Here is a 16,349-nt window from a genome sequence, read left to right on the forward strand (position 1 = left end):
TATGTTTTGATCTTAGGGGCAAAAAGTTTGTAGAGCTGCCATACACCGTGAAAGGAATGGATGTGTCTTTCTCTGGTATTCTGTCATATACTGAGGTAAGACCCATTCTCATATTTGCCTAACTTGGGAGCATTGAGTATATACTTTTTTTTTTTTTAATAAAAATTATTAAAAGGACCTTTGGCTGCTCCTGACATGTCTGTTTTACTGAATGCTTTTACAATACAATTCTTATAACTGTGTTGTGCCATTCCTCTATTATTTGTATTAGAGATGTGTGACTAAATAGCCAGCTGGGTATTCCCAGTAGAGGTGTATCCGTACACTGAAAGGCACTGCCAGCTATGATTGGATAGTCTCAGACAGTGCAGGAACATACCCCCCCAACTAGTAACATCCAGATGAGGATATAGTGATATATTTCTATACAACACAGAGAAAAGATGTGATAGAATTGTTACTTCATTGAGAATACAATTATTTTCTAAATCGGAACCCTGTCCTGAATTATTTCCCGTGTAATCCCCAGATTCAGCCTGTTTTGGCATTATATCTATAACTGGATGCTCATAAGATCTTTTGTGCTCAAATGCTACTTGTAATGCTACCTTTTTGTTTCAGTAATGGGGACGACTTCTATATGCCATCATTTATAGCCTAGGAGGTTGTAGGATCTGGCATGTTGAAATCCTGACAGGAACATACCAGGCTAAACTGGCAGATTACTATAATAAAAAAAAAAATCATAGCCAAATTCAGCTGACCGTGCTGTCAATGTGTTCTTTAAGCCAACAACAATTGAAAAAATCCACTATAGCCAAACCCATTTTTCGCAAACATTAGTCTTTTGCCCAATTTCTTGGGTATGGCCACTCTTTCACCAAATATTACCATCTGGTACATCGCTTTAAGATTTTTACATCAATAGACTGGCCCCGGCACGGTGATGCTGGTGCCGCGGTCCTTTTTTTTTTTTTTTTTTTTTTTTTTTTAGAACCGTGGCCTATTTCCCACCCCGGTCTATTCCTGGGGCCTGGCCTGAAGCACTGGAGGCGTGCACGTCTACCCCCAGTGTGACGAAACCCCTCCCCCCGTGACGCAGCTCCATTGATTCTAATGGAGCCGCATCACAGAGGCAAGGGCAAAACATCACACTGGTGGCCGGCGGGCACGCCTCCAGTGACTGGGAATAAATTGGCGCCATGCACAGGAAACGGGCCACTGAAAGGAATCTCTATCTCTATCACGTCTGCAACGGGGTCACGGCTGGAGTGCGGCGGAAAATCTTTTTTATAGCGCACCCTTCTGCTCGCTAAAGCTTATAGCTACCCTTTAAATAATGTTTGTGCCATTGTTTTCTTGATAGATGAGGTGTTATTTTTATGTCCTCTTTATTTTAGTGGTTTTGTTTTTTGTGCTACTGGTGAAACAAATAAAGAAAAGTAGAGCGGCAATATAGATATATAGTTTTTTATCACAAATTGCCACTCACTGTTGAGCTGATCAGAGTCTGCCGAAACTCAGCCGCTCACTGCAGTTACCTGATACCCTTTGATCACATCATTGCCTAGATGGGAAGCAGGAAGCCATAAGGCTGCCTCTGAGTTATATACACGGCTCATTGAGTGCTATGCATACAGCCATCAGGAGTCCGGCTTCAGTCAATTTAAAAATGCTTAAAGTGACACTGTCACCCCTTTGTGCATTCTGACATCTCTACACAGGTGTAAAGGGTAAATTTAGCGTTTTTCATAACTTATTTTATATCATACGTCATGGTGCTTGTTCAAGTAAAAAGTGTCCTTTTATCAACTGCAAATTGTATTAAGTGGGCGTGGCCTCGCGGCGCGTTGGCCGACGTAAAGGGGGTGGGGTCTATTCCTTTTGGCCAGCCTGTTCCAATGGCCGGCAAGGGGGCAGGGCCATCTGTAGAGTTGTGTGCGGGGCTAAGTGGTGCTAATGCCGCAAGGCCCCGCCCACTTAACTCAATCTGCAGTTGATAAAAGCACCATGACGTATGATATAAAAAAAGGTATGAAAACCGCTAAATTTAACCTTTACACCTGTGTAGAGATGTAAAAATGCACAAAGGAGGTGACAGTGTCACTTTAAATATTTTTTAGAATTAACTACCGTCTGACTAAAACATATATTCTAGAAAACAGAAGTATGGGGGAGATTTATCAAACATGGTGTAAAGTGAAACTGGCGCAGTTGCCCCTAACAACCAATCAGATTCCATCTTTCATTTTTTTAAAGAGTCTGTGAGGATTAAAAAGTGGAATCTGATTGGTTGCTAGGGGCAACTGCGCCAGTTTCACTTTACACCATGTTTGATAAATCTCCCCCTATGTCTACAATACATGGAGATTGCAATGGGGATAGTTGTGTTATGGTCAACAACTCTGCTTACTGGTGTTGTAGAAAATGTGTTCCATTTCATTGCAAAGTATTGCATTAGTACAATCGAACATTGGCTGTGTACTCCATGGCTATTGACCGCCCAGTCATTCTGCAGAGCAATGAAAAAAACGTAGATGATATTTTCTGTATCCTGTGCTGTATTAATGTCTATATTCCACTACTTTATTATTAACCGCAGCAACATAACATCCCCGCCGCTACCGTTCCTATTGATCGCTCTTTTTCTGCTCACAACTCAGTGGAGGGTATTACAAGGACAGTGAAACAATTGCTGCCTGTTAGCTCTGCTAATTCTAGAGACACTTTACAAATACTAGAAGTAAATGATTTATAGGCTTCAGTAATGATGTGTACTGTACCCACTCAAGGACCTTTAACCTTTTTATGGCCATACAAAGTTCGTGATGCAGTGTTCATGATACATGAGCTTCGTTTACCCCCCATTCTGGTATATTTACCTCCTCTTCTGCAGAGTTGATACATATTATTTCTGCCTATGTATACATGCCCATATCTTCACATGACAATCACAACTAAAGATGGCAAGAACCCCCATGACCCAGAATTCATAGCAAATACATAAAAGTCGTCCAAGGTTACCCTTGGAATTCGTGCCCCATTTTTCACAGTATATTTTTCTGCCATTGGAAAAATACACCATGTGCACATATCTAAGGCTGAATTCACATGTTCCATGTTTCACATGGAACACGGGTGTGGTAGGCCTGTAATGGAGCCTCCCCCCACACCCACACACATGCATGGCAGCTTCTTTGATTTGATGCTGGGAGCGGAGGAACTATATGGATATGCATCACGCTGCTTTATTACAGTGCAGCGCTTATCCATACAGTTCCCCCGCTCTCAGCATCATATTAGAAATGCTGTCCAAGCTGGGGGGGGGGCTCTTTTACAGGCCTTCCACGCCTGTGAATTTAATTGCACCCATCCAAACTTCGGTCACAAGTCCAAAACATTTCTGCTCAGTCACTGATATTTGAATATCTTACAGAAAAAAAATCTACTATTATAAAGCTACATTCACATGTCCGCAAAAGAAAAAAGAAAAAAAATTTGATCCTTTAAACAGACAGCATAAACGCAGTGTGAACCCAGCCTTACCTGATTCTGGAGGGATTGCTGGAGCATCTAATATGTATGGGGGCCTACTAACTACTCCCATTCAGAGGAGGGAAGAATCAGGAAATTGGAGTTTAAATGTCTTATTTATTTTTTTCCTTGGAAAGATAAGCAATTCACCGCCACATCCGTTATTGAAAACACAGGCGCCCTTGTCTTAGCTGAATATGCATTTGTATGGGGGATCAGGATTACAATACAAAAAGCTTTTGTATAGCTCACTTTAGGCAGCATTCACACGATCCATGAATAGCGGAAACTGCGCACTGGAATCGCATGCCATCTGGCATCATGCATCATTATGATGCCGCAAGCTCAGAATCAGTTTAAATCTTTGCGGTACTGACGCAGCCGGGCGGCTGTGTCAATACGGTAGCACAAAGATTTGAAAAGGTTTGGACCTCCCGGTATCATAATGATACATGATGCCAGGAGGTATGTGATTCTGATGCGCAGTTTCCGCTAATCATGGAAGGCGTTTGTGTCAATGTGAAATTGGAACAACTTCGACAACATTTGGGGGGAAAAGTATTTTCAGCAACATTTACAATCCCGCTTGTGTGTTTGAATAGTTCACGTGCAAATACAGTTTTACATTTTCTTAACAGGATGTTGCACACAAGATGCTTTCATCTGCGGAGTGCACACCCGAAGATCTCTGTTTTTCCCTGCAGGTAATGCTGAGATATATCTGGTTAGAAAAATCATTCATTCTTTATTAGCTGCATCATGTCAGGTACCTTTTAGGCTACGTTCACACAACTTTTTTTGGACATATTTTTTGATGGCCATAAATATTAAAATATTCACCTCAAAATGATAAAATGATGTCCGTCAAAAGAGTGTGGGCATAAAAAGACCTTGTGTGAAGATACCCTCAAGGATATTTATTATTTATTTGTTTTTATTTACCCTGTTTTCATTCACAACGCACACTGAACCCCCACAATAGGCTGGCACTTCTGCCAGAGTTAAAAGTCCATCAAGTCCATGAAAAGTTTGCAACGTTTCAAGAGCAGACGCTCCTTTATCAAGCCTCGACAAAGCCTTGACTTGACAAAGGGAGCGTCTGCTCTTGAAACGTTGCAAACTTTTCATGGACTTAATGGACTTTAACTCCTTACCGTGAGCTGCGTCCGAATGGCCATGAGCTGAAATAAGACGTGTATGAAAGACTCTGCTACTACGATCCACTGGGTGATATACTTCAAATTTTTCTGTTGTGAACATGTATATGTTTGTTTAAAACAGAAATGAAGACTTGAGCAGTGAAAAAGATACTATTGTGGAGTGTGTTCATTTTATAATACTTCTGTAAAGATCGGCATTCATGTAGGAAAAAATTAGTCAGCACTAGCACTGCCAAACTTGAGCGTGCGGCATTGGATTACCGTTGGATGCAGCCCTAGGGAGTCCTGGAAAGTATGCATACAGCCTAAGGCTGGGTTCACACTACGTATATTTCAGTCAGTATTGTGGTCCTCATATTGCAACCAAAACCAGGAGTGGATTAAAAACACAGAAAGGCTCTGTTCACACAATGTTGTAATTGAGTGGATGGCCACCATTTAATGGCAAATAGTTGCTGTTATTTTAAAACAACGGCTGTTATATTGAAATAATGGCAGTAATTTACTGTTATATGGCGGCCATCCACTCAATTTCACCATTGTGTGAACAGATCCTTTCTGTGTTTTTAATCCACTCCTGGTTTTGGTTGCAATATGAGGACCACAATACTGACTGAAATATACGTAGTGTGAACCCAGCCTAAGGCTATGTTCACACAACGGACGTTTTGCATAAATCATGGCCATTTTTGCAATTTGCCGTGATTTATACAAAACATATGCTGTATTGGAATGAATAGAATCCCGGCCAGAGCGTATACACATAGTATACACTCCGGCCGGGATTCCATCCGGGCCGCACAAAAAACTTACATGTCAGTTTTCTGTGGCCACTACTCATTGTATAGCAGCTGCTCAGACATATCAGTTCATGCAATGGAGCGTGCAGCAGTGAATTGGGATGCAGGCGCACACGGATGTGCCCGCATCCCAATTCATCAGAAATGCAGTAACCGGCCGGAATGATCTTCAGTAACACCGGCTGTTCTGTGACCTGGCTGCATCCAACTTCTTTAGCCACCGGTGATCAAATGTTGAGAATTTGGGTTCAGACAAACCTAAGCTGCTCGAGGGTCGCTCATCTCTAGTCAGCACTCAATTGTGAGTGTTTGAATTAATTGTAAATACCAAAGTTTATTAATCAATATCCACAAAAACAGCATTTAATAAACAATCAGACTTCTGGTTAACCCTTCATCAGGCCAGTAAAAGTAAAGGACCGCCCTGGTACACCAATACGGCCACCCACCTGTTCTATTAATATATATATTTTTTTATCTTTATTTTTTTTATAAAATGGTACACTTTAAAGGCTCTATGTCCTAATATCCCCTATTAGGCCATATAAGCAGGTTAGGATGCCCTCATCTGCTAATATATTCCCTAAAATACTATTTCAAACTTCCTTACAAGGTTGTACTTTCTCCTGACAGGAAACTCTATTCGCCATGCTTGTGGAGATAACGGAGCGCGCAATGGCTCATTGTGGTTCACAAGAAGTTTTAATAGTGGGTGGAGTTGGATGTAAGTAACAACTGGAAAGTAAGTGGTGAAGATTATAGGTTCTGTGGCCAGCTTATATAGTGTATCGATTTACAGCACTGAATATACACTGAGATCCCTGATGAAACTCACGTTATGAATTACACCCAGCTCTTTGCTGTTGGTAACATGTACAGTAAACTTCTATGACACAGAGGCCATAGGATAGATCTAAAAGAAAACCCACAGCTGATATATAGTCTATGCCATTTGAGACTAGGTTTGTTACAATTGCATTTGCTTACACTGTACTGTACATAGCTGTACATTTGGATACTTTGCACCTCTGTTAAAGTGTCACTGTCATATTTTTATTTTTTGCAGAAATCACTAGTACAAGCGATTTTAAGAAACTTTTTAATTGGGTTTATTAGGCAAATATGCCGTTATCTGCATTCAAAAAAGCCTTTCCCCGGGTTCCCCCCCTCCTCTTTCTCATTCACTGCTCATTATCAGCAAATCATGTCTTGTTGCATCAGACGTGCCACTGTCTGTTCTATGGAGAGGGGAGAAGGGAGGGGGGAGATTAGTCGCAGCAGAGAGCAGAGAACAAAGGATTACACAGCTGGAGCTGTGTGAAAGCCTCTATTCAAAGGAGATAGCGCGGTGATGTAGCTGTAAATTAACTCTTTGTTGTCCTGTTCTGGTGCCTCATCTCCCTCCACCCCTCCCCTCTCCATAGAGAACAATGAAGACAGGGGGGAGAGATTCAGACTGCTTTCTCATGATAAAAATGCATTTTTCTACTAATAAACCCAATAATAAAGTTTCTTAAAATCGCCTGTACTATTGATTTCTGCAAAAAAAAAATTAAATGACAGTGACACTTTAAGGTACATGCTGAGAACGTTTCCCAATGTTCACAAAAAATAGAGATTCTTTACATGATCCGAACACAGAAGAAGATGTGTAAAAGTAAATGGGTAACTTACTAAACAATCCACAGTTACTTCAGGAAAACGGGCTACTAATGCGGCTCATATTGATTCCTCAACACTTAGGTAACATACGGCTGCAGGAAATGATGGAAGCAATGTGCAGAGAGCGAGGAGCCAAGCTTTTCGCCACAGATGAGAGGTAAGGGCGATGGCGTTTGTTTGTAATTACATCTAAACCCATAAAAAATCCTGTGTAATAAAATGTCATGTCTCCCATTTATATTGATTTCCGTGAGCTTAGGCCAGCATTTATTACTGTATTTGCACACTTTTTTTTATTTTTCTCTGCTGTCTGACATTATTTATTTATACCAAGTGTATTCCTTTTTAACCTGGAGGGAAAAAATTGTTTTCTGGCTATGCGTGCGTTTAGTTCATTAAACTATACCAGTTATTGTGTATTGTACTGAATAGCTAGATGTCTGTTCACTGTACTGCTTGCTGGTTACTTTACCCCATTATGGTACCGATGTCACAGCTGACATACATATTTCTTTTTCTCTGAAATGCCACAAAGCTGTTTAAGTAGCAACAGGTACCCTAAGTATAAAGGGATTTTCTGGGCAAAGCAAGACTGCTGAGCTATCCACAGGATCAGTCACTGACAGACAGTGCCCACAGTGAACAAGACCGGCAGCTGGTTGGCTCCAGTCACTGTGTAGTGTAGCCACTGGGCCTGCTTACTGCAGCTTAGCTGGCGTTCACTTGCCAGGGAGCTTAGCTGCAGTTACACCTGACTACCACTACGCAGTGAATGGAGCCAACTGCTGAGGACCCAGTTTAATGTGTAGTGTCAGAACAACTCATTGGTAGATGTGTCTGCACCTCACCAATCAGTGACTGATAATGTGAAAAGCTCATGCAGCCCTAGGGAGTCCTGGAAAAGATGGATTCAGCCTTTGGCCATGTTGGCCATTCCTAGAGTTTACAGAGTTTTTACATTTCTCATAGTAAAGCGCTCCGGAATGTGTTGGCACTATGTAAAGAGTAGAATACGGACATGAAGAGAAAAATGAGCTGCTGCCCCTCACACCTATGGTTGACACTAATGCCTCTCGGCAACATTTAAAAACCAACGCCAGGGGTAAATGCGGTGAGGATGATGATTTTGCCCAGGGTGCTATATTTCAGATGTCTACCGATCCCTCTGCCCCGCCCGGACCTGATAAGCCTACAGAAAGATATCTTTCGCTTTATTTGGAACGGCCGTAAGCCTCGCATTGCTGCGAAGGTCATGTTTGTACATAAGAGGTCTGGAGGCCTATCAGTACCTAATCTTTATAATTATTATTTGGCAGCAAGGCTAGCACAACTAATGTTAATCAATGCAACCGAGGGCCGTCCTCAGTGGGCCCAACCAGAAACAGACCTAATAGCCCCCTACACATTACCGCCCTCATGTGGTCCCCTTTACCCACTCTCCCTCGGCTTCATGCCTCGGCTCAAATAGTCCTACATTCTTTGGCCCCATGGCGTAGGGTGGAGTTCAAGAAAAATCTGCAGTCCATAGTTTTGCCCTTACTGCCCCTGATAGGGAACCCTTCCTTTCCCCCTGGTCTGTCCCCCCTTATGTTTCAGTGGTGGATCAAAAATAAGTTTTCTAGGCTCCACGACTTTTCGATAAGGAAACGTTTGTACACGAGGGAGGCCTTTGTGTCTCACTCCCACGTGCCTTCTTCTGAACTGTTTAGGGCCAACCAGGTCTTCTCGTATTTTACTGACATCTTGCCTAGATCTAAAGAGATCTCGTTGACAGATTTTGAACGGCATGCGCTTTACACCCCTTCTAGGACGGGTATGCTATCTCTTCTCAGCAAAATAAAACAAGAACCAGAGGCGGGCGGCACTATAGACTACTGAATAAAAGACGGCATGCAGGAAATATAATAGGCAGAAACGATCTGCTGCTGCAATATTCCAATAAGGTGGTGCAAAAAACTTCCAAAAGCATAAGACAGTCACAGTAGTATCAGCATGTATAGAAGGAATAACAGAGTGCACTCACCGGAATAATCTTCATGGCTTTATTTTCTCAAAAAGAAAAACACATTGGACCTAGTGCATACACGGACAGGGTGAACGCTAGGAGACAAACAGGGCGGTGACAGGCTGTTTCGCGCGTGACCGCGCTTCTACGGAGGTCCGTAGAAGCGCGGTCACGCGCAAAACAGCCTGTCACCGCCCTGTTTGTCTCCTAGCGTTCACCCTGTCCGTGTATGCACTAGGTCCAATGTGTTTTTCTTTTTGAGAAAATAAAGCCATGAAGATTATTCCGGTGAGTGCACTCCGTTATTTCTTCTATACATGCTGATGCTATCTCTTCTCTATTCTATGCTTAATCAACTGCCAATGGATGTTAAACTGCCCTATATGGCACAGTGGGAAGCCGATCTCCATATATCTGTATCCCCTCTCCAATGGAAAACGAGCAGTGAAACTCTTAGTAGGGGTAGCTGGCAGGTCTCCCTGACAGAGACTGCGCTTAAGATCTTGCACAGAGCGTACTATGTTCCTGCTAGGCTTCATACCATCTACCCAGACGTCTCCTCACTGTGCTTTAGGGGGTGTATAGCTGATGGCACCATGCACCATATTTAGTGGTCGTGCCCAATAGCCCACACATTTTGGGTATCAGTAATCAGGGTGATTTCAGACGTCATTGGGCGAAGTAAACCAGTGACTCCACAAGCATGTCTCTTTGGCATTAGGCCATCCAAAATGCCGAACCAATTGTTTAAATTATCGCAGTTCATCCTCCTGGCAGCACGTATCCATGTGGCTGCTAGCTGGAAACAATTGCATCTGTCTTTGGATAAAGTTATAGCCAGAGTTAATGACATTATGCTTTCTGAAAAAATAGCGGCTATACGTGGGGACGTGGTGGCCCTTTACGAGGAGACCTGGTCCCCTTGGTTTACTTCCTCATATCTCACAGATGTTTCCTACTACATTTCCATGTGATCCCAAATTGCCCTTCCCCCTCTTCACACGACATGTATTATTTGTTTTGTATGTATACACGACACAGTACCTAGAATTTCTTTTCTGTTATATTACTTTTATAATTTTTAATGTTTTCTGAAAGTTGGCCATGTAGGCCTCTGATTGCTGTATTTGCTTTTCTGGCTTTTAAATAAACTTAATATGTTTGACACTAAAAACCAACGCCAGGCTGTTGGTATATAATTTGATCAAACCATATTGCTTCATGTACCATGTGCAGGTCCCCCGGCCCACGAGTCCCTACACTAAATCAACACTGTGTCGGACAGCGACTGCTAACCCCTCAAAGTGGGTGCAAGTAGGGAAGGGAGGCCACGGAATGGCCCTGCAACCCCACTGTCACAGGACCAAACCCCAAGCCCCCCCCCCCCCCCCCCCCCCCCAAAAAAAAACCCAGCAGGCGCTGCTGGCGGAGAAAGTGGCCACCAAGCAACACAAGTGTGAACAAGGTCTTACTGGTCACCAATGCACCGGAGGTAGAATGGAAGAACTTGGGAGCTCTCCTTCCCTGCTTGTACTTGCTTTGCAGGGTTAACGGACGCTGACCGACAGTGTTGATTTAGTGTAGGGACCCATGGCAATATGCAGGTGGTACATGAGGCAATATGGTTTGATCAAATTATATACAAACATCCTGGCGTTGGTTATTAAATGAAGCCGAGAGGCGTTGTTGTCAGCCATAGGTGTGAGGTGCAGCAGCTCCTGTTTCTCTCCATGTCTGTACTATGTAAAGAGTATTATTTATGTGGACATCTTTGATATCCGACAGATTCTGTATTGATAACGGTGCAATGATCGCCCAAGCAGGATGGGAAATGTTTCGTTCAGGTCAAGTCACGGCGCTACAAGATTCTTGGATAACCCAGCGGTCAGTGTCTCTCTCATACAGTATCTTTATTTTGTCAGTGTGTTCAGCCAATGCCAGGAGTGGATTCAGAAGAAATTAGAAATATATATAAAATTTATTATGCATGCATGTTTGAATGGAAGGGGGTAGTCTACTATATCAAAGAACAGATGATGCACATAGCTACATCTGGAGATTATTACGGCCTCATATTGTTGGATCTTATAACTTGCATTCAGTTTAGAGCTAGGAGTGCATACAGTGGTCTCACTTATATTCATTTATGGAACCTAGTGTACAAACACCCACAACATGCTTATTTTACATGTAATGCACTGTTATAATGGTAAAACTCCTATAGTCCACACACTATCCAAGATGTAACGTCTTACCCTCTCTTACGGTTTCCACAGGTATCGGACTGATGAAGTAGAGGTGACATGGAGAGACTGAAATGAAGCCACCTGTAATAAGTCCAAACAATACACGGCAACTTGGGTTTTAATGACTGAATATGAGACATTGGAAAAAAAAACAGCTTTGTCCACATTCAGCAGGAGAGTCGCCACAGATCTTAAAAGTGAATCTGTCATCTGCCATTTATGTTCCAGAGTGCTGACACTGTAAGGCTCCTTCACATGACTGTATATTTCTATCTGTATGCTGTCTGTAATTACAGAGAGTATATAACCTATTGATTTCTAGAGGGGCAACACAGACAAGTTTCAGGTTCAGGTATATTTTTTAAAAGTCCTGTCCACAATAAAATAGGACATGCATTCATTTGGTCTGTATTTGCGGAACTTGCCCATAGAAGTCAATGGGTCCATGAAGAATTCCATCTATACGCTGTCTGTATTTGCGGCTATTTCTGGCAACCCTAGGGGTTGGCACAGACTTGTAACATCATTCCATTCCAAAAATGTGGACTATGGATCTGCAATATTTAAGTCTGCAAAGCACTTAGGGTCGTGTGAGGATAGCTGTTAGGTCAAGGAGACACATGGTACCATTCATATATTTGTCTGTTCTTCTGTACTTCTATTCTCCTGTGCTAAGTGTCTAATAAGCTTTTCTAATCCCTTCATTACTGTCAGCTAGAAATGCCTCCTCACTACCCCTTTGGTAGTGCCAGAATAGTTGTGCAGTGGTAACCAGCAGTCCCTATTTAATGGGCAAGTAGTGTGAAAAGAACATAGTTTATATTGTAGTACACATCTGTAGTCAGAGTAACCAGAACATCACCTTGCTTAATCTGCTGCGGGTCCCACATGTCAGTGATAGCCGAGGACCCGCCACAACTGCCAACACCCGAGCCGCGTTCTGGTGCTAACAGTTAACCCTATAGATACTGTGGCCAGCACGACCACAGCATCTATAGGGCTTTAGACAGAGAAGTCTCCCCCTACAAAGGGAGAATTCTGTCTGGTAACAATCGGGGCTCTGCTATGTGATTGCATAGTCCCAGTGGTGTCGTGGCTACGGAGGCTGGCGGGAAAGGGAGGTAAGGCTGCCTTAAGCGCGCAGCCGCAAGCTCTGCCTCCTCCCCCACTGCTGTTACAAGCTTCTAACAGTGGCAGGGGACAAAGATAGGGACTTCAGCTTATAGGAACATTATGATCCCATAAGCTTAAGTCAAAAGCGACCTGGGCATTGATGAATCAATGACCCATGGTCGTGAAAGGGTTTAACCTCTGCTTCCAGTTCTGGAGTCTCAATTCAGCAGTTCTCAAAGAAACAGCATCTAACTTAAAAGGGAGTAACACTTTCATTTCCCTAATTTTATGTATTTGAGAAACGACTTTCATCTGGTCTATCATTTCCTGAGGTTTTCTTTACCAAATCTTTAATGCTGGTATCCACTGTACAACGATACACATTATTGCTGGATGGTGAAGTGTTTTAGAACAACTGAATATTTATTGTGCAAACTATAAAATACACAAGTGACTTGGTAAGTGCAGCCAGTTATTTAATGGATAATCCAGATGCAGTTAGTGCCTAGCAGAGATTGCAGAAGTGGACTTGTGTATGTTGGCCGTTGTGGTCTGTAGATCTATTTTAAAAAGGAGAGTTAGATTTTGTTTAGCTGCAATTATTTTCACAATAAAATATATGCTTTTGATAATCTGTAGCAGTACTTCAAATAGCAGAATTTAAAACTACAAAAACGGACAAGGCACTACCCCACAAGATAATATAGTCAATAATGCGGTTCAGGGAAGAAAAAGTGCTGCACCTCACACCTATGGCTGATACTAGTGCCCCTAGGCTAAATAAAAAACACATCAGAATTTTGTGTATGAATTGATCAAGCCACACTGCCCCATGTACCATCGTGCAGGTATCTGATACACATGGGTCCCTACACTAAGTCCAATAATATAGTCAATAAGACAGCACACTAAAAAATTCCTAGGGTGCTCGAACCGAATTGGCATGGAACAACACAAATCAAACCCTCAAACAAAGGCATGCCAAATATATCGGTGGCACATCCAATGATAAATATTAAAGTAGTTCAACAAGATGGGTTACGCAATTCTTTACTATTAAGCACCCTCCACACTACCGAACTCCACCAGTCCGGTAAAACAATCCAATGTATACACAGTAAATGTGAAGGAAAATGGTTTTCTCACCAGGTATCTGCAATCTTCGGGTAGTGAAACCCAGTGCACTCCAACGATGTGGAGAGCAATATACTCACAGAGTCGACTTGACTTCAAGTTTCTTTTTTATTAGTTAGATGCAGCATACAAAATATAACTTGCTCACAGCTGATGTGTCTCTCACATCCGGACTCCCAAGTACGTCCTCCTCCCGTACTCCCGAGAAAACCATTTTACTTCACATTTACTGTGTAAATATTAACAAAGTAAATCAATTAAAGTGTAACAGGAATAAACTTTATTGGTACAAAAAAGCAAGTGGGACACATAGGTTAAAAACACTTAAAATGCACAAACAAACCAAACACTGTGCCGTGTATAATAAGCACGGTACAAGGACAAGACGATATAAGGATATAGGGGATCCTCACTGGTGAGAGTAATGTGAAGTAAGGTAGACACAAGTACAAAGATAATGCAAGATAAATAGAAAGAAGGGCCGAGGCCAAAAAGATGTATATCACCAGATGAGAGGATCCCTATCGGCGTCCACAGAACCCCACGCGTTCCGTCCCCACTTGCGACTTTCTCAAGGGTACTAATACTCACATCAGACAACATATATATATATACCCCATTTATAATCAAATAAATGATAAACACAAGATGTAAATTACAAACATAATTAGCCAAACCTCATGTGTATTTCCGATCCGCACTACCAGACATGGCCGCGGCGTCCATATAACCCAACTGCGCATGCGCAAGTAATGCATATCCGGACCTCCCGTCCACATGACCTTAAATGTCCGTATCAACTAACTTTATCAACACAGGAAAACAAAGTGAGGTACCGAATTCTGATGGTGGCAGGACTGCACATGCGCAAATACGCAGACACAACCCCCCTGTTCACAACAACTCTGACGTGTGTGTCAAGCAACTTTATCAACCAAGGACAAAGAGACAACAATCGGAGATCAAATAGCAGAATTTACATGGCACAATGCAGGTTACATTCACTTTCCTGTTACCATTGGTTTTAGGATAGCTCTATGAGTGTGGCTTCACACACAGATTTTTTTGTTGGAATTTTTCTGGCCTCCGAAAATCTACCAAAGATTATTTTTGTGTTTTTGACTTGGTGTGAATGGCTTTTTTTTTTTTTTGCCTTTGGCGTTTGTGAGATGAGCAGAAGAACTTTCATTGAACTCTAGGAGAGAGAACAGTCACAGTTTGTAGGGGGGGGGGGGGGCTGCATTTTTTGGGGGTGTTTTGGTTAAAATTTAAGGCAGCGTGAAACCAACCTTAGGCCATGTTCACACATGGCAAATCAGCGGCCATTCTGTGGCATGGCTGTGTCACAGAACATCTGCTGTCTGAGATGTCCAACCGGGCTGGTACTGCAGTACTTCTTTTTCACTTCACTTCTTTTTCATTGAAATATGGGCACATTCGGGTGTGTCCACACTCTAATAAGCCATTGCAGATAACGTAAAGTGCAGCCGCACAAAATAGACATGTGTTTTCTGTGTGGCCGCATGGAATCCCATCCAGAGTGTATACACTACAGCTGTAGCTCCATAGGAGTAATGTGATCGGCTATTGTGTTTAAACAACGGCTATTGTTTAATCAAAAAAAATACATTGTGGGAACATGGCCTTAAAGGGGTTGTCTGGGATTTTTCAATAAACTAGCATTGCATTGACCTTTGTGGGTGTTGCATATTCTACATACACTTCTATTTTTTATTTAGAGCGCTTACTGTGTTCTCAGGCTTAGTCACATGACCACTCGGTCTGTGTTTTCTTTACTTCCTGTGATGTCACGTCCCCTTTCTGTTTCCTGTTTCTGCCAGTGAGGGAACAGTGAGTCATCAGGTGGGTGGGGTTAAGCATCCACATTTCTTTAGCCACACCCCTAACATCTAACTAACATCTGAGCCCAGAAGACACTGCAGCAGTAAGGACAGCATGACAGACTACAATCTCTGTACAGCACTGCAGCATAGGTTGGAGCTATAAACAGTAAATAAAGGAACTATGTGGGTGATTTATCAAAACTTGTGCAGAGGAACAGGGAAGCAGTTACCCATAGCAACCAGTCAGATTCTGGTTTCAAAATGTGAAATGGAGAGAAGAGTGCAGCTGCACTTCACACCTATGGCTTATACTAAAGCCGCTAAGCTACTTTAAAAACAAACACCAGGAATTTGGTATACAATTTGATCAAACCATACTTCCCCCGGGAGAACGCTGCCCCCAAATGACACAAGTATGAATATAGTATTGCACTCACCACACTGCTGAAGACAGAACGGGAAAACATGGAGGTACTGACGTGTGAGCACAGGTGTGTTCTGCTAATTTGGGTCACGTGGGTCTTATGAAGGGGAGTGCCAACTGCTGAGAGAGGGAGAGTTACAAAATGTGAAATGGAGAGAAGAGTGCAGCTGCACCTCACACCTATGGCTGATACTAAAGCCGCTAAGCTACTTTAAAAACAAACACCAGGAATTTGGTATACAATTTGATCAAACCATACTGCCCTGTGTACCCCGTGCCGGTATCCTGGTTCACACGGGTCCCTACGCTAACTCTACCGTGTCGGCGGAGAACGCTGCCCCCAAATGACACAAGTATGAATATGACTTAAGAGAAGACCTGCACGTGGTACATGAGGCAATATGGTTTGGCCAAATTATATACTAAC

The 16,349-nt window shown here is 42.5% G+C and overlaps 2 protein-coding genes across 3 annotated transcripts in view; one reads left to right on the forward strand and one right to left on the reverse strand.

Moving 5' to 3' along the window:
• APEX1 (apurinic/apyrimidinic endodeoxyribonuclease 1) overlaps positions 1-7,260 on the reverse strand; it is a 25,904-nt gene extending 18,644 nt beyond the window's left edge. The window contains exon 1 of the mRNA XM_069961545.1: positions 7,169-7,260. The gene's annotated coding sequence lies outside the window, so the exon portion shown is untranslated. The remainder of the gene's footprint in view (positions 1-7,168) is intronic.
• Positions 1-13,152, forward strand: part of OSGEP (O-sialoglycoprotein endopeptidase) — a 26,233-nt gene extending 13,081 nt beyond the window's left edge. For both annotated transcript variants that reach the window (XM_069961542.1, XM_069961543.1), the window contains exons 7-12: positions 17-95; positions 4,173-4,238; positions 6,128-6,218; positions 7,238-7,313; positions 10,947-11,045; positions 11,438-13,152. In XM_069961542.1, the coding sequence (XP_069817643.1) occupies positions 17-95; positions 4,173-4,238; positions 6,128-6,218; positions 7,238-7,313; positions 10,947-11,045; positions 11,438-11,477 (451 nt within the window). In that variant the 3' untranslated portion in view covers positions 11,478-13,152. The remainder of the gene's footprint in view (positions 1-16; positions 96-4,172; positions 4,239-6,127; positions 6,219-7,237; positions 7,314-10,946; positions 11,046-11,437) is intronic.
• Positions 13,153-16,349: the final 3,197 nt, after the last annotated feature.

The sequence above is a fragment of the Dendropsophus ebraccatus genome, chromosome 3, assembly GCF_027789765.1.
Source record: "Dendropsophus ebraccatus isolate aDenEbr1 chromosome 3, aDenEbr1.pat, whole genome shotgun sequence".
In the NCBI taxonomy this organism is placed as follows: Eukaryota; Metazoa; Chordata; class Amphibia; order Anura; family Hylidae; genus Dendropsophus; species Dendropsophus ebraccatus.